The sequence below is a fragment of the Mya arenaria genome, chromosome 3 (assembly GCF_026914265.1).
Source record: "Mya arenaria isolate MELC-2E11 chromosome 3, ASM2691426v1".
Taxonomy (NCBI): domain Eukaryota; kingdom Metazoa; phylum Mollusca; class Bivalvia; order Myida; family Myidae; genus Mya; species Mya arenaria.
This window is the reverse complement of record NC_069124.1, coordinates 15,581,644-15,607,079: the sequence shown is the minus strand read 5'-3', so window position 1 is coordinate 15,607,079 and position 25,436 is coordinate 15,581,644. Positions and strand designations below refer to the sequence as shown.

The 25,436-nt window shown below is 34.3% G+C and overlaps 1 protein-coding gene across 1 annotated transcript; it reads left to right on the top strand.

Moving 5' to 3' along the window:
• The first annotated feature begins 206 nt into the window (after positions 1–206).
• LOC128225732 (uncharacterized) lies at positions 207–24,129 on the top strand. Its single transcript, XM_052935640.1, has 23 exons — positions 207–414; positions 12,400–12,555; positions 13,937–14,158; positions 15,769–16,017; positions 16,883–17,074; positions 17,605–17,784; positions 17,995–18,132; positions 18,328–18,468; positions 18,732–18,863; positions 19,077–19,214; positions 19,424–19,555; positions 19,831–19,968; positions 20,198–20,329; positions 20,577–20,720; positions 21,101–21,235; positions 21,396–21,516; positions 21,809–21,936; positions 22,142–22,296; positions 22,718–22,805; positions 23,065–23,141; positions 23,356–23,483; positions 23,687–23,784; positions 24,013–24,129. Exons 1-21 carry the CDS (start codon positions 207–209, stop codon positions 23,404–23,406), a joined length of 3,057 nt encoding a protein of 1,018 aa, XP_052791600.1. The 3' UTR covers positions 23,407–23,483; positions 23,687–23,784; positions 24,013–24,129.
• Positions 24,130–25,436: the final 1,307 nt, after the last annotated feature.

The following is a 25,436-nucleotide window of genomic DNA, read 5'->3' as shown; positions in this document are numbered from 1 at the left end:
GTTTATCTAAATTTTGTTTTCCTTTAATCATTTGTTTCAATCTTATACATATTTAAGGTATTTGATATAGAATAACACTGCACAGTAAATTTATTTAATATGTATTTAAAATAGAAACAAAATGCGTTTTAGGATAAGTTCAGATGACAAATGTTTCAGCTTCTGCTAGTTGGCACGTTGTCCATGGTCTCTGCTGTCGAAGAAGAATGTATAGGCCAACCTCCATGTTTTTGTTCAAGTTCATTCTTCGTAACCAGTCTTACTACGAGATGAAGTGTAGTAACGAGGGTCTGCTGAGTATCCCCAAGTTTGACGAAACCAAAGTCACAAACGATGCACTGGATATAGACCTATCGAAAAACAATATCACTGTAATTGGTGACAGTGCCTTTGCAAACTTTCTCGTGGGTGACAGTACTGAAATTGAAATTGATTTATCATCAAATCGTGTACAGAATATAACTGCGGCTGCGTTTTAAGGCATTGCTAAGAACATTGTGTATTTAGACATTAGTAACAACAATCTAAGCGCCCTTGCTGGTGGCCTTCTAGAACTCAGTAGCTTACAAACTTTACATGCAAACGGAAACCCTGTGAAAATACTGAAAGATGAATTGTTTAAAGTAGTAGGTCAGTCACTGACGTATTTCAGTGTGAATATGTCATTGATTGTGTTTTGGCCAGAATCAATGCAACATCTTATGTCTCTAGAGCAGTTAGACCTCTTTGGACTTTTGAGTTTATCAATAAAAAAATATTTCCTATCAAACATTCCACAAGCTGTGTGCTCGTTGAAGAACATGTTTCAACTAGATTTAGAAGGCAGTTTTATAAAGAATACTACCTTCATATGTACTTCACCGCTTGTTTCCATGCTAGATTTAAACATGAACGAATGCAGCCTCGACAGGTTTCCAAATATGCTTGCATCATTCCCTGCTTTGACAACACCTAAAATTGCTCTAAATCAAATGAAAGACATCGAGGAATTTGATATTCCGATGAACAATTCGTTGGAGAATTTAGACATGTCTTTTGAACGTCTTCAAAGCATTCCATACACTCTACAAAATTTCACTTAATGGTAGATCTCGTTCTGAATTTTAATAATATCATGTCGGTTCAAATTGATGATTTAAAGAACTTCACTTCATTTATATGGCTAGAACTGAATTCGAACGAAATTCTCAAGATTTCAGACGACGCGTTTCAGAATAATGTCAATCTAAATGAGATAAACCTAAGTGCAAACAACTTGACGAAGATTCCGTCCTCTGTCAAAACCCTTAGCAAACTTAAATACCTCGATCTATCATTTAATGACATAAAATGTACGTGCTCGAATTTCCACTTATTGAAAGGCTGGACAGTTTCAAAAGACTTGTGACTCAGTGGATACTGCAACCAGGAAAAGTCAAGCCTTGAGCTTTACATCAACGACCGTCTTCCGTACTGCTTGTGATAATCATGTTGGATTTCATGCCTTTTTATGGTTCATTGAAAAATAAAGGTGGATTGTATCATAATGAACTCATTGTTTAAACAGTGTGTATTCCGATGAACTGTTACAATCACTTTACCCCGTTGTAAAATAAAACACGAACAAAAATGTGATGGAAAAGAATTATATGTGATGTCATTTTGTACGAATTCCGATTCAATATGATCAATTAAATCATGATTATGAAAAGTTTTATCAGGAAACAAAAGAAAATAATTTGTTTTAGTACAAAAATGTAGCATATTTTACCTGTTAACACCAAAAATGTAATTGCTATTTTTCATTAATACCAACAACTATTCTCCATATATTCATATGTCAATTACGCCAATTATTTCTTTATACGGAACACAAACGATATGACCACAATAGCCCTTATTCGATTTATGAGAAACTATTTTATATTATTCTTATATAATTGCTCTACAGAAATAAGAAAGATTATTCGAGGATCAGGGGCAAATTTCTTGGCCTAGCCATTCCGGACAATATTTTCAAAGAATTATCTATATATCTCTATGTAAAACGGTTGACCCTCGGGGCATGGTCAATTATTACCCTTGAGGTATATTTCGTGGTAGAGAACCACTAGACATTTTTTTAGAAAACAACAAGTTTTACTTTTCACCGGAGTACTACATGGACTTAATGTGTTCGAACAATCTTGTATGGGCACCATCCAAGGAACATTCCAGTGAAGTTTTATCTGAAATGGCCATGCTGTTTATAGGAGATGTCCTTCGAAGCAATTGTCGACGGACATAGGACAGACAGAAAACGGACGTACGACGAACGACGGACGGTGAGTGATAGGAAAAGCTTACCCTGAGTGTGAGCTAAAATGTGACATCCAAGTGTAAGCGAAAGTAATTTGAAATATCCTTATAAGTAGTAGAATCTTTTCCTTGTTTATGTGTGATGTGAAAACCTGTTTTCGTTTCCCATATTTCATATATAAAATTTGAAAGCCAGATTTTTCTTCAAGTTGAAATTGAAAGTTCTGCTAACCACTCAAGTGCGGGAGCCAAACACTACGAGATAGTTTTTTCTCACTTTAGTGCTGTTACGGTCATGGCGCAATTGACGCTATTGCTTCGCAGCTTATCACTGTTACTCATTTGAACTCTGTATACATGTATTTTGTTTTTAAATATATTTACTTAACACATTTAAAGACAAAACAATTAAGTAAAAAGGTGGTCATGCAACGGGTAGCTTATTGTACAAATTATTACGTATACTATAGTTTTTCTTGGCCCGTTTTTATGACGAAATTCAAAACTTATTTTTAAATTAACCATTTGAGAAGTTAAGATAAAAGAAATCAGTAAGTAAATCTTTGTTCATATCAACACACTTAAATTATTGTAGAAATAATTCGTACTATTTTGTTGAACATTTGGTAATTTAAACACGTTATGTATGGCTTTTCACGGGCAGATATTTAATAAAATAAGCTATAATGAACGAAAATAAATTGAAAAAAAGATTTTTATCAATCATTTAACGAATTACTTGCGGGATTGATGTCATTATCGGGGTATGAACGCATTTCGGCTTGTCAAAATGTGTGGAGTCCGAAGTCAATAAACATGTTCGCCGCGTAATTTAGCAATACGTCAGCGCCAAACAAACCGAGGATTGTCAATAAAACAGTATCAAAGTACATGAACTTAAGGTCATGAAGACAGTACCCGTGTTTCGCAATCCATATACGCATACAATAATGCAGGAATAGGAACTATAGGATAAATTTGGGTTAGCGTTCAATGTTCTATAATCACATTCACTTGCAAGTGAAACACATTTTTCGTATGAATGACGAATCTCAATGTTTTAACAATAGGATAAAACTCGTATCAAAACGGCTTATACAATATGTCGGTGACGTTCTGGAAAACTTCAAAAAAGTGATACACAGGTGGAACATCATAAGCCGACATTTCAGTCCATTTAAGACATACAGAGAGGAAACACAGGACTAGAAACTGAAGCCTCGGAAAACGTCTGTCAGTGTACAAAGAATACCAAAGGCACGAAAGTTTCCCCTGAAACAGTTACTTCTGCTTCAAAATGATTTGTAATAGGAAGCTCAAAATCGAAAGACAAAAAAAAAAAAAGGGACGTCATTTAAGTGTCAATGTATTATTTTCCAATAAGGGCCAGAGTATTGGATGTATCCGCGTACAAGACAGCCATTGTGTACATAAGCAGAAATGAGGTCAGCCGCGTGAGACCATCAGCCCGATTAAACGGATAAAATTGACGGCTTTTCAGAAACGAACGGTTTAGTTTGTTGTGAGAATAGCGACTGCACGATTGGATATACATGCAAAACGCCCTCATGAATATAATGAATTTGTAATCAGACAAACTGTTTGACGTGATCAAGTAATTGCGGACTTGTCATAGCGGTTTGTTTGTCAAGATGGAATACACTTCAGCAAAAATGGGTACAAGTTTACTTGTACTCACCATGAGAATATACTAAATGTTCAGTGTCAAAAACAAACTATCCTACGGCAATAAATGCATGCAATGAATGCTGACGTGGACATACTGACATTCGGCATTGGACCAATAGTCACAAACAAGTTCCAATGCCAAAATCCCAACCCTGACGCAATAGCAGGTGGGAAAACGGGGTAGGGTATTACTTTGGTTACAATCATTAAACGTCATGTATCTCGCCAAGGGCAGCCAAACGGAAACAGAAAGAGTAAACGGTAAAAACACACAAAAGCATTCTGGTCCCCGCCGGCTGACCAAAAGAATATAACGATTGGCACCTCGGGAAACCGGCCGAAAGTGGTTGCGGTGCCTGACATACGTTCCGAAATAACGATCAATCTTCTGGCACCCGCTATGGGAAGTACGGTATAAGCTCATACAGTGCCGGACCAGAAATCTGAAACTATACACAGCTTCATTCAAGGCACCACATGCAGCAAGGCGATAGCGGATACGGGACCGTAGTATAACCTGGTGAAATCAAGTATAGTCCAGCCATATCTGGTGAACATCCATGCGGCAAAGGATTGGATATCTACGTCCAATACTTATCAGTGACATTCTGTATGGCGCCAGGGGAACCCAAGAAGAATTGAAAATAAGGCTGGCAAAATTCAACGTGCCACAATCAACTTCATGCATCTTACAATGAACAGATGGGTGAAAGCTGATATGGATTAGAACTGCTTCCCAACCGTCCACACATACTGCAGGAAGGATGCGGAAAACATGTACCGTATTGCAAAATTTCAAAAGGATGATTTCCATCTTGGACGAAATACATATTGTACTCCATATTCGTTTCACATTGTTTGTTATCATTAAGACAGCTCCAACAGACACTACCATTACTACGGGGTTTACGTTTTAACTTTTGGCTTGCTATATCTCCTACATAGGAACCACAGGACACAATATGTTTTATTTGAATGCTCAGAGTGGTTATGAATCCAACGTGGACTCTACGTTTATCCCCAATAAGTACAGTGCTCGATCGTGTAGTTATTGAAAAGTTAACATCAACGACGTATGCTCATACAAGTACCATCTAATCAAGTTCTTGAGTGAGACCATCTGTCTATATAAGTTTCGTTTAAAATCAATAACTCTGATAAGATCAGTGTATATCATCGATGAAGTCTTGACACTCTCATTAGGAAAATTATAGATCATTTAAAGCAGCACAGGTACGTGCGATCCGGAAGATTTGCACTAAACACTCGTCAGTGCACTACATTCAGCCTTTGCACTTATTCCGGCCAGTACCTTTAACGAGTACTTGAAACCATACTGGTCCGCGGAGGTAGGTCATTCCTATGCACATGCCCGATGTGCATAGAAACAATGGCACGATCATTGTAAACCCTGCGACGAACAATCACAGACTGAAAATACAAGCGCGCCAAGACAGAATTACGGCGCACACAGCGGCAACATCGTGATCTAAACGAACATAAAGTATTTGTATGACCATGATAAAGCTGCTGAAATTCATAATATAACTTTTTGGTAATTATTGCGAACAAGAAGTGGTAAAAACGAAATTGTAATTGCAAACACGAGCAGGTCGCTTAGGGATTTAAACACCACTTCTCGAAAGTATACAGTATCGGCTGATAAACTAGATACAGAATTAAATGATTCACAAGAAGATTCGTACCCAACTAACACTATAACCAATTCATAACATTCACGGAGGTGAATGATATCATTAAAAGCCTTGCATGAAGAAAAAGAGCAGGTTTAGAAAACAAATTAAATGAACACGTAATTAACGCCGGTCCAGAGTTCACTTCGGGATTGACTTAACTATTCTATTGCATTATCGCGAACGAACGTGTTCCGTAATCGTGCCAAACGGATGTTCTTATCCCAGTATACAAGGGCAAGGGTAAGAATAAATTACCCCGCTAGTTATCGGCAAATTTCTCTGTTTTCATGTTTCTGCAAAATATATAAATGGTTATCTTTAATAGTCTCGACACATTCACAATAATTATGAAAAATGACAGCACTTGCCAACAGTAACACGGATTTAGGAAAAAGCTTAAACTGTATAACAACGTCCTTCAACTTTCAAAACATTATTTTGTACAATATCGAACGTTGCAGCGACGTCCACGTGGCGTGTCTTGACCAGAGCGCCGCCTTTGATACCGTGCGGCCTTTTGCTAAAGCTAGGACATCTTATCGTCAGGGGTAGGCCCCTTCGCCTGCTTAAATTGTAATACAATAACCTGGGGTGTGTCATTAGATATAGCGGTCATACATCTAACGCCTTCAAAATCGTGCATGGGATCCGGCAGGGTCTACGTTTTTTTGTATCTGGTCTACGTCGACGAGCAACCCCGTACTCTAGAGAAAGTGAATATGGTGCAAAGAAGATGTCAGTAAAATGCAACAGCCCTACTTTCGCAGACGACATTTCCTTATTCCCCTAACAGTCAGCAGAGTCAAGTAGACGTTGTTGATGGAATATTGAAGTTAACGTAAAAAAATCTTCAACCATAACACTTCAAAACGTCGTACTCCCCTCCCGATTAGTGTCGTCTATGGCGACACTCTTATTTTTGATGCACCTTCTGCAAATTATCTCGGTTTATTTCAACAGTCAGTCAATCAAATAAGCGGTATAATTGAAAAGCCTCGAAACTCACTGTTTTCCATTATTTCACAGGCACAAACCCTCTTACCCCAATTAGTTTGTATAAGTAATTTGTTCTACCAACACTTCTATATGGATATGAATTATGGAATGACATGTCTAAATCCGATGATTATAAAGTTGATGTATTTCAAAATGTTGTATCAAAGAAAACTGGGACCATATATATGTTTATTGCATCCATGAATTAAACAATGCCATTTAAGACGTAAGTAAACAACGTTCATTTCGAAACACCTAGCTAGTTATCGCTGAACTGTGCTGCAAACCAACTGCTTAAAGGAACATGTAGTGTGTAAAATGCACTTATGAAGAAGAATTGCCGCATGTAACTGCTTAACCCACCAAAACTGCCCACTATTTTCTAGATAAGTGTTAATTGCATGTATTGTTAATGTGTTTAAATGACTTTGTAACCGAACGTGTTAGCCTCGTTGCCATAGGTCTGTCTCCGTTCTCTTGGCGCACCTTTGCCGCCATTACTTTATAACTGTAATGAAAATGCTGTTCTAAACGCTTTTCGTACTCTTTCATTGTTGACTGCATAAAAGGTAAATTTCCTTAGTCGAAATTGATTGATGTTTAGGTATATGTACAAGAAGTGAACGACCTCTAGCATATGTTTCTGTTTTCTAATACACAAATGTAATATATTTTCAAGTCGTTCAAGCAACATATGATTACGTGACTCGATTATGTACGTTGTATATTCACTATACATAGATATCTTACACTATCTGCATAATGCGCAATTGCTATAAAGGGTTAACATTTAATATCCTGCGTTCAATGAAAATACCCTTTTCCCGTTTCGTTAAGGTATTTATTACATTGAACACCTGGTATATTTGTTTCATATTTAGTCATTAAACAATAGTTTATATACATGCTATCTATATTATGTGTATGTTTATTAAACAGTTACTTTTGAATGTGTTTTCCTCATTATCTATTTAATTTCCTATTCACATACCTTCATTTTTGAAGGCAAATAAGAATTAAGAATTAAGAATTGAATTGAATTGAATTGAAATGACCTCAGATTTATTACATAGAGAATGCCCCATGCACTAATTAAAATTAAAGTTCGAATGAATCACTTAATCATACTTCTGCTGTTACCGTGAGAAAATGTAAATATATATCAAATCTAGCGCACTGGCGAAAGGAAGGTTTATGATTTTAAAATGAATTTAAACGTTTATCCACTCTGTTAAAAACATCGTAAAAGTCTCACCAGCTATGGGTAAAATTATAGAATGTCGACTATGTTTAATTAATTTAGACCTAGTGTATAAAGTGGCGATTATGTCTAATCCTAGTACAAATGTATCCCATGCAGAAGCGTGAAACAGAAATATCACGTTGCATACATGTTCAGTTTAATTCGACTATGTTGCATGATATTATAAAATTACATGATTATATCAGTTTCATCATTAATGTTATCATTATCCTTATTTTACATTGTATTTTTAATTGTTCACATGTTATTAACTTTGAGCGTTTAAGTTAAACTAAATGTCGCAATTATGTATTCAAATAAGGTTTTCTTTTCTGCCTACATAAATTTGGTAAACGGACTTCCTTATTTGTTTCCATACAAATATCATAAGATAGTTTTAATGATGAACAGTTTGTACATATACATGCTTGACCGGTCAATTGCCTTTTGTATCAAGTAGCGCAGTTTCCTGGGCTAAAGTGTTGATAATCAAAGGTTATGGCCATGACGGTCAAACGATTACCAGTACTAAAAACGGATTTTCACTTCCTAGTTATCGCTCTAACTTTTCATTTATAGTCTTGGATACACTTATGTTAACGTATTATCATGGGAAAGATGTTAATGAGAGGCGAATTTCTTGTGCTATTGTCGTTAATGATGTATATCGACTGTTCAGGTAATTGTTTTATTACTTTATAAAACGTAGTCTTTTTTGTTCACTGTAATGTCATATTTAAATGTTTATAATCTGAATTTATATCTGCACTTGTTTCTGCTAAATACAGGTATTTGTACTCCGACTATTTATTTCAAATTAATTGTATTTTCATTAATTGAATGGTGAATGCGAAAAGGTTCTACGTGTCAATAATTAAGAAGAAGATAGACTCTTTCCGCGTTCAGCCCTCGATTGGGCATTCGTTGAACCTACCGTGGGAATCTATAAAACGGGTGTCCCGTGTGCGATACAAAAACCAGTAAATTATATATATTCATTCATAAAATATAATCCCGTCCTTTCCATTGTTTTCAGAAGCAAATATTTACTTACAAGAAGATCATGTATGTACGAGATAGAACAACAATAAGATACGGAGTTATTCCAGATATCTGCTATATTTTACGAAAATATAACATTGTTCAAATGAAAGATGATTTAAATTTTGAATCTGTTTTGCCCTCAAAATACATCTTGAAATCATACGCCAAAAGAACAATTTTTTTTTTTGAGAAATCACACTTCAAATGATTCTGAATTTATGTTACATTTGTATTTTCGTTTACTGCATCCATGTATCCAACAAAGTGTCATTTACGTCGAAAGTAAACAACGATCATTTGGAAACATCTAGCTAATTATTGCTTAACTCTGGAGCAAACCAACGGTCTAAAGGAACATGTAGTGTGCAATTGAACTTATCAAGAAGAATGCCCCATGTAATTGCTGAATGCGCCAAAACTTTTCACTTACTTGATGAGTTTTTAGTGCATGTATTGTCAATGTATTTAAATGACTAGATCCGAACTTGTTAGCCTCGTTCCCATTGGTCTGTCTCCGTTTCCATGGCGCTCTCTTGCCGCCATTACTAAATAGCTCTAAGGAAAATGTTTTTCTTAACGCTTTGTACTCTTTTATTGAAAGCTGACTTTCCTTAGTCCAAGTTGATAGATGTTTAGGTATATGTACAAGAAGTTAACGACCTCTAGCATATGTTTCTGTTTTCTAATACTTCAAAAGTAATAAATTTTCAAGTCGTTCAAGCAACGTATGATTACGTGACTCGATTATGTACGTTGTATATTCACTATACATAGATATCTTACACTATCTGCATAATGCGCAATTGCTATAAAGTGTTTTCTTGCTATTGTAAACATGTATCCTGCGTTGTATTTGTTTCATATCTTATGTATGTTGCATATGTAGTCGTCAAACAATATTTATACACATCCTATCTATGTGTTATATTTGTTCAACTTTTATTTTTTAATGTGTTTCCTCATTATCTAATCAATTTCCTATTCACATACCTTCATTATTGGAGGCAATACAGTATTGAATTGAATTGAATTGAGCTTCAGTTGCATTACATGGAGAATGTCCTTGTACTTATTAAAATGTATGTTTGAATGAATCACTTAATCATACTACTACTGTTACCGTGAGAAAATGTAAATTTCAAAAGATATGTATCAAATCTAGCGCACTGGCAAGTTAACGAATTTAATGTTAACACTTTATTTAAAATGAATCAAACCTTATAGCCTCTCTGATAAAAACAACAATCGGAAGAGCCTCACCAGCTATGGGTTATATTATTGAATGTCGACTGTATTTAATTAGTAAAGACCTAGTGTATAAAGTGTCGATTATGTCTAGTCTAGTACAAATGTTTTCCATGCAAAAATGTTTTAAACAGTATTATCACGTTCCATACATGTAGATTTTAATTCGATTTGCAGCCAAATTAATGTTGCACAATATTATAGATTTACATGATTATATCAGTTTCATTTTTAATGCTATCATTGTCTTTCTTATTACACAAAGTATTTTAAATTGTAAAAACTGTTCACATGCTATTAACCCTGAGCCTTTAAGCTATTCTTCATGGCGCAATTATGTATTCAAATAAATAATAATTTTCCATTTCTGTTTCGTTTTAAATTATATCTATATAAATGGGGTTAACGGACTACCTAATTTGCTTCGGTTTAAAGATTTAAGATTGTTTTAATGATAAGCAGTTGGTATACATACATACGCTCGATTGTCAGTTTGGATTAAGTAGCGCATTTTCCTCTGTATAATTGTTGATAATAAAATAGTAATGACCATGGCGGTCAAATGATTGCCAGTACTTAAAAATTGGAATTTCACTTCCTAGTTCTCACTCTAACTTTTCATGTATAGCCTTTTTATAGTCAGATACAATTATTTTAACATATTATCATGGGAAAGTTGTTTATGAGAGGCGGATATTTTGTGTTTTTGTCGGTTACGATTCATATCGACTGTTCAGGTAATTTTTGATTATATTACAAAGCCTGGTCTTTTATGTTCACTATAATGTCATATTTAAAATTATATAAACTGAATTTATATTTGAACAAATTACCGCTTTATACAAGTAATTATACTTCGACTATTTATTTCGCGGATATTTACCATAATTAGTTAAATGAATAAGAATGGAGTGTTTGTTATATTATTTACTGCTATTTGTTCGTTCACGGGCCACCAGTTTTGTAGATTCCCACGGTAAGTAAATCGAATGCCCAAATACAAAAACGTTGTATCTATTGTCAACTCCTCAACTTATCTACTTTCTGCAAGTGTCCTACGTTACACTATCGATTATTATTTTTGGTTTTATATTGATCAATCAAAGTTAATATGATCCTGTGATCTTTTGTTATTTCAACTTATATCTTATATATTTCACTGTACAACATTTACACCTAAACTTCAATTCCTTAAATGAATGGTTGTTTGGCAATTGCGGTTATCATCCGATGCACGCAACATCATCGGATCGCGAATGATAGCGTATTAAAATACAAGTAAATTTAAAATTGCTTATCGTGTTATTGCTTCTTTTTTGAACAGGCCACAAGAAACTCAAATCAGCGTGTTAAAAATGTTATTTTACGATTTGTTGAAATAATGTTGGCATTAGTGTTTCCATTTGTAGTATAACTTAAAGTTTTCTTTTATTTTTCTCGCGTTGTTAGGACGTCATTTGACAAACTTCCGGTTACCTTCGGGTCGTTCTATTTTCATAATGGATTAGAAAGAATAACTGAAATATTTTCTTTAATAGAATTTAGTATATTTTTTAACTATTCTAGATAAAACACTGAACTGTTGATGTGAATATAAATAATGAATTGTTTGATTGATGTCATTATCGGGGATATGAGTGCAGTTGGTCTGGTTAAAATACGCTCGCATTCTTTCTGACTCAAAGCACTTAAATCAGCCAACTGCGTTCTTTCTCCGATAATGACATCGATCACGCAAATCAAACATGTTTTTTTTTTCAAACATCCTGCTACGTTACTTTTGTCCAGTTTTCACGGAGATAAAGGCCATTTGCCTCTGACCTATGATCATTTCTGAACAACATCAGAATACAACAACCGTCATCACAAAGACCATTAGTGCCCTTGACAAAATGTTTTTCTTGTTTCAAAAGGGCCATCTACAGTGCAAAAGTCGATTGCAGGAAAAAAATGTTAAATACAATATCATTTTGATTTAGTTTTGACTATGATATTGGCAAGCCTAATAATTGTAAATATTACGCTTTCCCCACAGGTGCAGATTACCCTAAGCAATGATGAAAAGCGTTGCAGTTGGTCTTTTAAATGAATATGTTCAATCGCATGCAAAGCAATTTGTTCCATATAGGTGTATTACTGGCGAAGGTGAAACGGATATATATTAATATAACTAACACTCAACTACATAACATTTCTCTATTTTTGCAGTTCCACTATGTGAATCCTATGCAAATGGGTTATTTTTGTTTGGTCGAAACTGTGAATATCTGTGTCACTGCGCCGGGGGCCTAAAGTGTGATGACGTCACAGGCGCATGTAGCAACGGCTGTGGTGACCACTGGTTTGGACCTGCTTGTCAGTATTGTAAGTAAAAGTACTCAGATATTTTAACATTGCTTCATATCATTTTTTAAGCTTACGCTGATCATGCGAGTTTTTTATTCATTAAAAAAAACCTATGCCAACGAGTGTGATCAGACTGTTTTAGAAATAATTTAACAAATCAACGGATGATCGCCAAAGGACACATATAAACATATACTTTATGTGTTCTTTGGGCCGCCACTGTTTGTTTTAAAATAAGCATAGTAATTTCACATTCTAATTCACAACTATTTATGTCAATCGTTGGTTTATTTATAATTATAAATATTCTATTAAAAGCAAGCCCTGAATAATTTTACTAGGCACTAACGCTTTATGTGCACTAGAAAACAATCATTTGAATTGTATTTAAAGAGCATCGGGGGATTGTTAGACTTAAGTTTATAAAGGTATTATTACATACCATGACAGCCATATACGTTCTGTTTGCCACCTCTAATAAGTATTGCGATAACTCGTTAAAATAACAATTGAACAACTGAATTCACCTGCCGCCATCATTTTGTTTACCACCTACTGAAAAAAATGAAAAATCTAATTCGGTCTGAAGATGTTGTTCGAAATGTTGATGATTTAGAAGGGATTGCTTGCTTAGCTCGCTCCGCGGGCTTTATTTATCTTTAGAATTGTGTTTAATATATTCAAACTATTATTGCCATTGTATGGTAATAAGTATTCCGAAAAGCCAGGAAGACTTTTAATTACAAGTACCTATTATGTGTTTACGGTAGGAATATAAAAATCCAACCCGAGGGCACGTGCGTTAGCCGGTAACGAGGTTTGCCGAGTTACTGGCCACGCAACACGCCCGTGGGTCGGATATTTCGATTCGGACTGGAAGAACATGATTGATATTTTTTCTTGCATATCTTAACTTATCAAATTTTGTAAAATATCTTGTACAAAACGCACTGTTGTACATTTCACCAAAACGCACGTGTGACGTTGTTTACTGACGGCATAAAGCGCAATAATTTTAAATCACTATTGCAGTCAACTAGTTCTTCTAAAAATAACCTTTTTACGATTATCTATTTTCAATTTTAAATATAAGTCTTGCATACTTATAAATTTGATTGCGCTTCATTGAAATGGCATACTATACATTTTCTAAACCATCGTACCTGAGAGGAGGGTTGTAAGACGGGTTTTTCCAGCACTGTTTACATAACCAGAATCACACGTCCGGTATGCAAGAAAAACTAAATTAAAACTGAAAAATGATTTGTCTAGCTTTCAGCATAATACAAGTTTTCGCCTGTAATAATGTCATTTTGCAAGAGGTTTTCATATTTGAGATACCAGCTACATTATGAATATGTTTTATTATGTAATACTGTAGATATTGTTTTATTTTCAGATGATGTTGCACTAGGTGTAAAATCCAGACATCTAGACAACCAACCGGATTACCATTATTCGATAGAGGCCAATGACGGTAACCCAAATACATGCAGTTATACAAACTGCGCATCCGCTGCAAACGACAGACAAATTCCACCATACTGGATCATTTTCTTTCAAAAGGATGTCTATCTGTCTAAATTTGAGCTAGAAACATTCTCGTCTGCTCCTTATCAAGGTACATTTTTGATTCTTTATTCTTTATTCGTCTGTATGTTCGTAAAAATAGTCATAAGAATTAGAAAAAATCTGAATAGTGTGAATTAATGGTGATCGTTTAGATTCATGTTAAGATACCAACCAGGGAGATAATTCTCGAAGGAAGTAATGTAAACCATTAAGGACAGTTTTTTCTTTGAATATTCTTTGTTCATGGGATTTTAACGGAAAAAGAGAGGCTGAATCTATGATATACATTGCTATCTATAAGGTAGAAGTACAATTGTTCTCAAAAGTCATTTGCAAATTCTCGCTTCCTTTGTTTATCAATAGTTTACTCGACTATCCATAACATACTCTGAAAGATTATTGTAGATATCATAATCGTTCACCTCAGGCAATCGTACTCAAATCTCAGTTACGCAGATCACACGATTTTCATTTGTTCTAGATACCGAGTACATGTTTTAAAACCTGTAAAAGGTACACATACTTTTATGTAGCACCCATAAAAAAGACACACATGCACGTTAACGTATACGTAGTGTCTTGCTTCCTCTCCATTATAACACTACCGAAGATACGTGACATGTATAAAGTTAAATAATTTCAGTACACACACTTGAATTATAGATTACGTACTATCACGTATCATTGTTAACGTGTTTTGGCTGATGCTTAATTTCGAATCTATTTGGATATGTCCAATGATTGGTTTTAATTTTCTATATGCAAATGTTAGTCTTAATATCATACATAGTGATCTGTTTACACTTATCGTTCCAATGCGTTTGTCCATACTTGCGCACGATATTTTATTCTAGCACACCGGACAGGCATTTCCGTTGATTTCAGCCGTGCTGGAAAACTCCATCTGGCATCCCCCCATGCCAGATGAGTCACGCGCTGTGACGTAATACTTTCAATTTCTTTTATTAAACACTTAATGTAACCATAGTTATGAGATTTCAATAAATGAGTTCCTTTAACATTAACTTTACAAAAATATTCCTTAAAAACAAAACAAAATAACCCTTAAAAGACGTATGCAGTGAATACAAATTACTGCGCGTCATGACGTCAGTAAACATCATCGCACGCGCTTTTTGGTGAAATGTACAAAAACGCGCTTTCATATGTATTTTCTTCACAAAAAATGTAATTTAAGGTATGCTAGAAAAAAATATCTATCATGTGTGTCCGTTCCGGATATAAAAATCTGACCCTCGGGCACGCTGCGTAGCCAGTAACTCGGCAAGCCTCGTTACCTGGCAACGCAGGTGCCCTCGGGTCGGATTTTTCTATCCGGAACGTGAACACATGACAGATATTATTAATGTTGGTCTCTGTAATTTGTGACGTAATATGGTTCTCTTTGCCCGTTTGGCATTAGCTCTTTGGCATTAGCTCTTGTATCATAGTTTTATGTCGGAAATACTTAAACGTTCCTCCTTGACTTCATTGTATTATCAAACAAACACAGTCGCCTGTATGTTATATATGCTAAATATTGTAAATGATTAGTTAATGCATGCGCTATTTAATCAAATTTTAAATCTAATTATATGATATATCATACAAAGAAGTAAAATATCAGTTGAGGTTTTAACTAAAACACATGTTTTACAGGATTTTACGACAAATTTAAGCTTTACGTCGAAAATTATCCAAGCAATAGAATGTTGAATACTCCCGACGATAGAAACTACATCCCACCGGACGCGGACAGAAAATTGTGCTACCAACATGATGGGTTGGACACGCCCAGTGATAAAATGGCTGTAAACTGTGGGCGGTCACTTTCTGGAAATTCGGCTAGAATTGAGATGAGAGATAAAAGTACACAACTGGTGCTGTGTAATATTAAGATTAATATTGGTATGTTAACTGTTGGAGACAAGTTTTTTGCCATTATTGCAAGGTATATTTGGATGTAAGTTCGTTATTTCTTAAACACTCTGTTTCTTAATGAAACCGTTTTGCGACGACCAAGAGACTAAAACAACAACAACAACAATGTTTCACTAACCATTCAACAAAATAATAGATAACGCTATACTCTATAATTTAGCCCTTAGCCTTACACAAAAGTTTTTTTATCCTTTATTTTTAATGTACACACAGTTAAATCCACAAAAAATATTGAAACGCTATATGCGCTCTATTAAATTCCAACCATACTTTCTGAATCATTCGCATATAAAGGTGGAATCCCATATTTGTGTTCGACTACTGGTGAGACATGGTTTGAACTATTAATATAACCCAAAGACTTAACTTCAGAAATGTTTGCCCTTAAAATAAAAAAAGAATGTGCCAAAACATACTACATATATGCTACAAAATTTCTCATGAACTTTCTTCAAGTTCTAGAAGATTCTTGTTTATTCTTATAGTTCTGTGCATGAAATAGATATATTATTCTAGAACATTGTAAACGAATCCGGATAAATACATTCCAAAACTATCATAGTTTACTTCAATGAAACTAGATCACTTAACAAGGGCACTAGATTTTATTAAACAATAAAAGTTTTTTTTAGATATACATGAATAAAAACATAAAATAATCTTCAACTGAAATTCAAAGAGTTATTTCAAATCACAATTACTTATGAAAGAATTGCCATATAATGTTTTTATTCGTCCTTTAATGTGTTAAAACTCTTTCGATGTTATTGATAATTTCATTTCAACAAACCTATAAACTTTACTATAGATTATTACTATGATATGTTTACAGGAAGAAATGTTGCACTTAAGAAGACAGCATCCTATAGTGAGGAAAATCAACAAACTTCTGATCCTGGAGCAGCGGTAGACGGTACCACAACAACACCTTGTGTCTTTGTGACTGCAACTTACCCTTGGTGGGAAATCGACCTCGGCACCAAAATGAAAGTTAACAGGATAGTGATTAGCGAATATAGCACCGGTAAAAGCGCCAAACAGTTTACTTATGATTTGAACATTTATGGTTTTAAAATTCTTAGTATTAATTCATTTCTAAACAGAAAATTAAATATTGCGATTTCAACAAAAATATATTTTTAAATTAAAACCAATTAGATTGGAAATCTCACATACCTGCTTGTGCCCTTATTTGGATTCACTATCCATTTTAATAAAATACTTTGGACTAACTAGTATGGAGTACATTTATTTCCAGGGCTGCTGCAGAAAATCTTTTAAAAATAAGTTAAGCTGGATATGAGCATATATGGAGACTTAAACCTGTCCATTATAACATTCCAGTAAAGTAAAGTATAGTCAAATAACAAACAATCAAAGTACGTGAACATCAATAAAATATTGTAATTTCAAACGATTCAAGGGCAATGACGTTCATCTACAAACCAATGTCAGCATCGAGCTCATACAATTACAATACAAACACATGTGAGTAATACTTAGATAACACTGGTCCATGAGACGTCGTGTTATCAAAAACACCTCATATTTCAGGGTATTTATCCGGATATGCTGTCGAGACAGCCCAAGTTCCAGGCGGTAATAGAACTACAGTATTTACTGATAACTCGGGATTGACACCTACAGAAATATATACATCTATCGAAGCAAGGCTTATTAGAATATCTAGGTCTGGTAGGACACTTGCATTATGCGAAGTTCAAGTATTTGGAGGTATTTTTCTTTCTGATTTATGTGATGTAGTACTACTTTTAATAATAATAATACGTTGAAACTTACTTTGAGCTAGGTTTACATGTGTACCTACAAATATTCTAAACAGACAGTGAAAACATGTATGTAAAAATAAGTAAAACAACTTTGCAGTAGAATAAATAGTTCAAATACAGTATCTAACCTTTGACTGTTTTTATTTAATTTTAGAATGCTGTTACTTACGTTGGGGAAATGAATGTGAAAACAATTGTGGCCAATGCCTTGATGACTATTGCTACGATTTGAATGGATATTGCAAAAATGGTTGTAAGAGTGGTTACAAAACAACATATACGTGCTTGGATGGTATGTTAGGAAATATACACATATCGGTAGTTTTTAAACACAAAAGTCATATTTATTTATTGGCCTGTGCATCATGTACTTACTTACTATCTTAGTATATCTTGTTATGTTGAATATTATAATTGCAGGGTCAGATTCTAAACTCTACCATACATTAGTTCTGAATGTAAAACCACGTTATATTTCAAACTACAGAATGTGATGATGGTCAATTTGGGAAGGGTTGTTCCGGTATTTGTGGTCACTGTCTGGACGGGTTGCCATGCAACAAGAGGACTGGATACTGTGATCAAGGGTGTACACCGGGATGGACTGCAGAACCAACGTGCATACAGGGTGAGTTTAATATTGTAATATATTTATACATAAAAAGGCTGGTTGTAGAGGATATATGCATTCATCATTATTACTTTGTGTTAGCACGAAAAAAACGAGATTCGGGTAAGGGATGGATATTTCGTAAATAAAAGGATGTTCTTCCAAACAAATTAAAAGAGTTGACAACAAAAAAGTTTCGGGGCTAATTATCAAATACGTCCAATTCTTAACGAAAGTACACACCTAGACTTTTGTAATGAAACACAAAGTACACATTATAGAATGTCAAGATGGAAATTATGGTTTGAACTGTACTGGAGTTTGCAGCTCAACATGCGATGATGTATGTAATAAGACGGACGGTGTTTGCCCAGCATGTACAAGTGGATGGCAAGGGCACTTTTGCGAGAAAGGTTTGTTCTTTTGTATCCGTTATTTCAGTCATAATTTAAAGCTGATACAGTTGCACATTTCTTCTTATTTTCGTGTGACATTATTTACTACCAGTCACTTAAAACGAAATCAAACTTATACCGCTTTCTATGTTTATATCTTTAATTAAAACTCGATGACAGATGGGTGATGATATGTTTTCTTCTAAACAAGTAATTTCTTGCATTGACTAGAATGCGACAATGGAACTTACGGCGTTGGATGTATGCGTAACTGCTCCAACTGCTTTAATGGTGAACCGTGCGAGAAAAGTACGGGTGTGTGCATAAATGCTTGCAGTGCAGGATGGCAGGGGGAAATGTGTGACAGAGGTAATTTCAGAAGCAAAATGACATACCTTATTTAAATTGTTTTCAGTTGCAGAATAATGATTATATAACACAGATTTAAATACTCTTAATGCGTCAATCAATATATTTGGGCTGGACACAGTTGAATGATTATTTAACATACCTTTTAAAATAAAAACATTTGGTTTGTGAATTGTAACAAGTTTTGCTAAGAATTCAAAACGTTTCAGAATGCGAAGACGGTAGATATGGAAATAAGTGCAAACATATGTGTAGCCAAACATGCGATGGAACTTGTAACAAAATGTTTGGAGAGTGTTTCGCGTGTCTAAATGGATGGAATGGCACTTTCTGTGAGGAAGGTACTTCATTGTTTCATATAAGAGAATCAGCAACCTTAGCCATCAAACGTTGTTTTTATATATTATTAAAAAACACCCGAAATCAAACCGCTGCAATAGAAATATTATTTGAACTTTCATAAACATTGAAATTATAAATGCCCATATCTCATCTTCTATCTGATATAGTCAACAATAAGCCATACGCTTACATAAATAGTTTTTTAACAAGCATGTGTTGTGCAACAGGTAGTTTAATACCATACACTTCCATTTAATTTCCTTCATTCCATAAGAATGTGAGGACGGGACTTTCGGGAGAGAGTGCCAAGAGATGTGTTTGAACTGCTTCGAAAACGACACATGCAACAAATCTACCGGCAAATGTCCACGTGGATGTCAACCTGGCTGGCAAGGATACACATGCGATCAGGGTGAATATTCGCATTTGCTCTATATGTATGTAATGTACTTGGGAGATGTACCAGCGTTACTAATGATGCACCTTTAATCGTTGTCATAAAATAGTCTTGTAACGTTTGATTTGTTTTGTGTTTTATGAGAAAGGTTTCTTTGAGAAAGTGTTGACAATGAAGGTCGCACACGCTACTCAAACGGTGATCAACAATACATGTGTATACCTTTAAATTATGCTCATTCTAGAATGTGCGGACGGAAGCTATGGATTAGCCTGTAATCAGACGTGTAGTAAAACATGTAATGGAACATGTGAAAAGAAACTTGGTATTTGCCCTGACTGTATCCCAGGAGTAGGTGGCGACTTCTGTGACGAAGGTAGATGGAAAAAGGGTGAACAAAATATCCTTTTGACGAGTTTATTTTTACCTTTAACTTACTATAGACAATGCTACAACTGCTTAGACGATCAATTATGATGATAATTATAAAAATTATAAGAATAATGATAATACTTATAATTAACCTAGTAATATAATCAAAATGTTACAAACAAATTGTATTATTTATAGTAAACAAAAACAGCTAAATACTATAATGCTTGTATATTTCTTCCTTCTCTTAGAATGTCTTCCGGGAATGTATGGAGCTCGTTGTAAACACAAATGCGGCGCCTGTGGCAATAGAACGACCTGCCACACAGCCTCTGGAATATGCGCCACTGACGTATGTGAACCGGGATATAAAATTACAGACAAGTGTCATGAAGGTTTGTCAGTGAGGATGATAAAGTGAATTATAGGCATTTCCTTTCAGACATCGCTTACGATATTTATAACACAATAAACAATTTGGTATCCAAACAAAACATTAAAGCTGTAGGTAGTAGGTTCTGTGTAAAACACTAGTTGTTGGCCAGTACATATTTACAAATAAAGGAAATTGGTAACAAATGTAACAAATATTGATATGAACTAAAACGTAGAAGCAAGAGCCCAGTGACCGCATGTTTAATCAAATTCTGGACACAACAAACAAAGTGATATAGATTAATTCAATCATCTTCAATAGCAGCAACTAAAACACTACGGAACTTACCAAAACAAACGAACATTTCAACGAATGAATACCTGAAATTGTTTTTTCCAGTGTGTGACAATGGCCACTTCGGCCATAACTGCTCCCATAAGTGCGGCAACTGTGAGGGTGTTTGCAACAAAGCCAACGGACATTGTGAACACGGATGTATTGATGGGTTTGAAGGAGAAGCCTGTGTAACACAAGGTTTAATTAACTTCTTAACTTATTCGAATGCGGGTTTCGTTCGAAATGGGCTTTATTCCAAAAATACTAACCAAATTAAACAGGTTTACACATTTACTACAATAAGCAATAACTACATGTTTTACAGTCAATTTGCTTTATTTTTAATGTATGTTTTAAGCACAAGCGAGTGGTCCTGGTCTAGTTGCTGCTGTTGGTGGAAGCGTTGGCGTCGTTGTTGTGATGGCAGTGCTCTTGGTAGTTGTCCTCGTTTTGTATAGAAGAAGACGGGCCAAACCACTGTAATACTAGCAAACATTGCCTTTTTTACTGTTTTAAACCCTTGGACAAATTGAAAAATACACATTCATTCTCTTATCCAATTATATGTTTATATTTTTATGTTGAAACATTCGACTACTGAGCTTATTTCTGTAGTGTTTCATATAAATAGTGTTACTTATATGATTGAAAGCAGTTCCTCATCTAGCATGTGCTTTTTGAGTTTAAACCCCAAAAAACACTTCAATTACCATCCATTAATAAACGGTATACCGAAATGAAAAGAATGCACGGCATTTTCTTTCGTTTTAGGTGTTCTAAAGATGCCAGTGGATTTACAAACTTGACAGATGAAAATGAGAAGAGAGATGACTCAAACCATGGAGTGACGTCTTTGCCCCTATCAGAATATGTGAACGATGCAATTAAAAAAGAAACTGGTATATTACCCTAATATATAGTTACATATTAGTCATTATGATATAAAGAGGACAAATAACTTATTGTCATTTAAAGTAGTCATTGTTATTTAAGGCAGCCATTGTCATTAAACATAGAAATTGAAGTTAAAAGAAATCAATCATATCAATAACGACTACTTTTTAAAATAAAGATAAACGTTCGAAACATAAAACGTGTTTGTAGGACACAATGAGGATAGTCCGGATGTTGACAGTGTCTATTACAACAACGAGGTTATTGTAATAGTAGAACAGTGTTCAAAGACAAAGATATCTTTGGAAAACTTCAAAGAGTATTTGCTACAGAGCAGCATCACGTTTTTCATGGAGCAATTCCAGGTAAGGAAAAGATTAACGAAGCAATACTACTCTACTTCAATCTGCTATATTTTTGGAATTGACTGCTTATATCAAAAATGGGTGTTCTGGGCTTACCCACTGGTGATCAGCAGCAGACTCAAAATGACCTTACTGCTCCAGTAAAAAATACCATGTACGATATGCTCAAAATGTGACACCTGACATCACAAAAAAATCAATAGTATATCAGCGTAATCAAAAGGTGTTGAGACTAAATTCAAAGATTTAAATTAAAAGCCAAGTTAAAAAATTACTGGGGATAAAGCAAGGAAGAAGTTAAAGCATATGATAATATCACATGCTATTGCGTCTTTATTCTTAGCAAAATTGGAGGTGGACATTTCACACTATATTAAGTTATACAGTAAATAGATGTGTATGTAACATGCAATCACTGCAGAAACTTCCATCAGGACTATGCCATGCCACGCATGTGGCCTCAGACCCGGTGCATAATGGAAAAAACCGATACAGGGGAATGTATGCATGTAAGTAAAAACTGATATCATAAGAAGAGTTGAATGTGTCGTCCAGATGCATTAGCTTAACAAACACACTTCATGTTTAAAATTTATATTTTACATCATTGTGTCCTTGTTATTAGATAGAAGATGGAAGCCATTTCCGCGTTAGAGTTCACGTTTATTAAGTCTGTCCTCCTTTTGCCATTTCGTTTTTTTCACTGTTGAATGCCGATTTATATCTCTCTGTATTTTTCCGTTCTGTTATGCCGTAGTACTTTTTCAGATGATCATTCCAGAGTTGTTTTGAAGAAACTAAAAGGGAAACCTCATACTGATTATATAAATGCCTGCCATATCAATGTATGTTGTATTAAAATATTTATCGTTTTTAGTTATGGATGTAAATACTAATTTTTGGTTTGATATATAATTACAACGCCGAGATGTCTATATTATAGACATGAACTTATTTCGTTTCAACCTTTACATCTTTCTTATTAACAATATGTATAATTTCGACTACGTTCGACACACCATAATATTAAACATTGTTCATTATTCTCTTTCTGCGCAGGGTTACCAAAGACAAAACTGTTACATAGCTGCTCAATGTAAGACAATTTGATGCGACTGCAAATACTTTGAAGAGAATGATTAAATTTGGTTACAAGTTTTAACGAGTTGTCTGATTAACTAAAACGCGTAAGTTTGTATTAAATTTCTCTTTTTTGTTCAAAATTGTATTTCAAAAATGGCATAGTATCAAATTTGAAACAAGTTGAAATGTAGCGTATTCCTTTAAAGTCATAGCTTACATGTTTATAAACATAAAATGTGTTTAACCTGATTAATTTAGCAATAAGATATACCTTCGACCGATTTAACGTTGTAAATCGATTTTGCAGGACCAACCGAGGCAACAATGAATGATTTTTGTCGTATGATTTTGGAACAAAGAATAAATACAATTGTCATGGTTACAAATCTATCTGAAGAAGGACGGGTGAGCTTGCATCTAGTTATCTTATTATACTGTAAAGTAGTAAGCACTGTAAGCTAGTTGTTAAGAATGTACCTGTATGTCAACTGTTTCGGTTCCATCAGTTATAAAACATAGTAAGCAGTTTTAGAGTTTTTTTTTTCAATGTGTTCTTTGTGTTTTGAAGGGCAAAATACCATGCATCAATCCGTAAAAGATAGTATACTTGAATGACTAATATACATATTTCAGATGAAATGTTTGAAATATTGGACATCAGAAAAAAACGACCAGCCTGAGAATGATGCTATTGTACTTGCTTTAAAACATGAACAAAAGTATGCAGACTTTACTATTCGTCGTTTGCGGATATATCAAGAGGTAAGCACATGCATTATACATATAGCGTTATGAAACGGTTACTTGTAAGTTATCTTGTGTATTAAATGGTTTAATGTTTCTATCGTTTTTCAAAAATTATAGGAAAAACTACAGAAACAAGCTCGGTAGAAAACCCGGTTTAATGGCACTGAGTAAACACCTCAGACACATAAAAACAAAAACAAGAAACATGGAAGAACAGCACAAAACTCCACAAACAACACAGTACATACATACTATATATAAAAAAACTAGGTATGTTTATCACGGATTGTTATGTACTGCCTTGGAACGGACAGTAAAATGTAAATTTACCGGGGGTTTAAACCGTAACAAATAAAACCATATAATAATAAACTTATAGGTAAACCCCAAGTATTTCTATGGATAGAGACCCCAACTCTATATGCAGACGGAGAAATACAATTCAGAGCACCTAATGTAAAAAACTTTTCAAAGATACGATGCAGTCATTGTTTGAAGCTATGAGCATCACATACAGTCTGTCTTATAAAATAAAAGGTTTAAAACTGTGTGATCATTGAGTTTCATAATAAAAAGCATCTTTGTACTAAACCTGGAAGCAAATAAAGAAAACATTATTAAAAATAAAAGCGACATATATTAGCTAATCATTTCTTCCAAATGATTACCTATGTAATCAAGTTTAAGATTTTAGAATCTGCTATTTCAAGTCACTCATTCATATTGTTCCGTGAGCGAATCCATTTTAAAAGCACTCTCTCCTATATGCTATGTTTTAAACGATTGTTTTTAACTTTTTAAAGAAATACCAAACAACAACTTTCATATACTCATTTGAGTAGAATTTTGTGAATTCAAAAAAACAAAGAGAATATTTGGTGATTTCAGTGTATAATTGTGTGTTTTTTTTATTTCACGCGTGTCATAGAAAACATATTTTACACAACGACGAAATATAGTTTTTTTTTTCTTTTATCATTGGTGATATTAAATCAACATTTTTTTCTTTTTTAATGTTTTTATTCGGAGTTTTATTAGTATTTTTGTTTTATTTTCTAAATACCCCCTTTTTGAATTATGAAAAATGGTTTTACCTTTTTAATTTTTCAAATCTTATTTTTGATTTGTGTTTAAATGCAAACGTTTCAATGACGTTTCTTAATACATTTATGTTCCAAATGATAACAAGTAAATGGAATAGACAGCAGATGATACAGTTGCAAAAAAATGTCAAAAACTTACACATTTTCTGTATTTTTTAATTCGACATTTGCTGGGTTTATCTACCACGTAAATACTGGTTGATATAA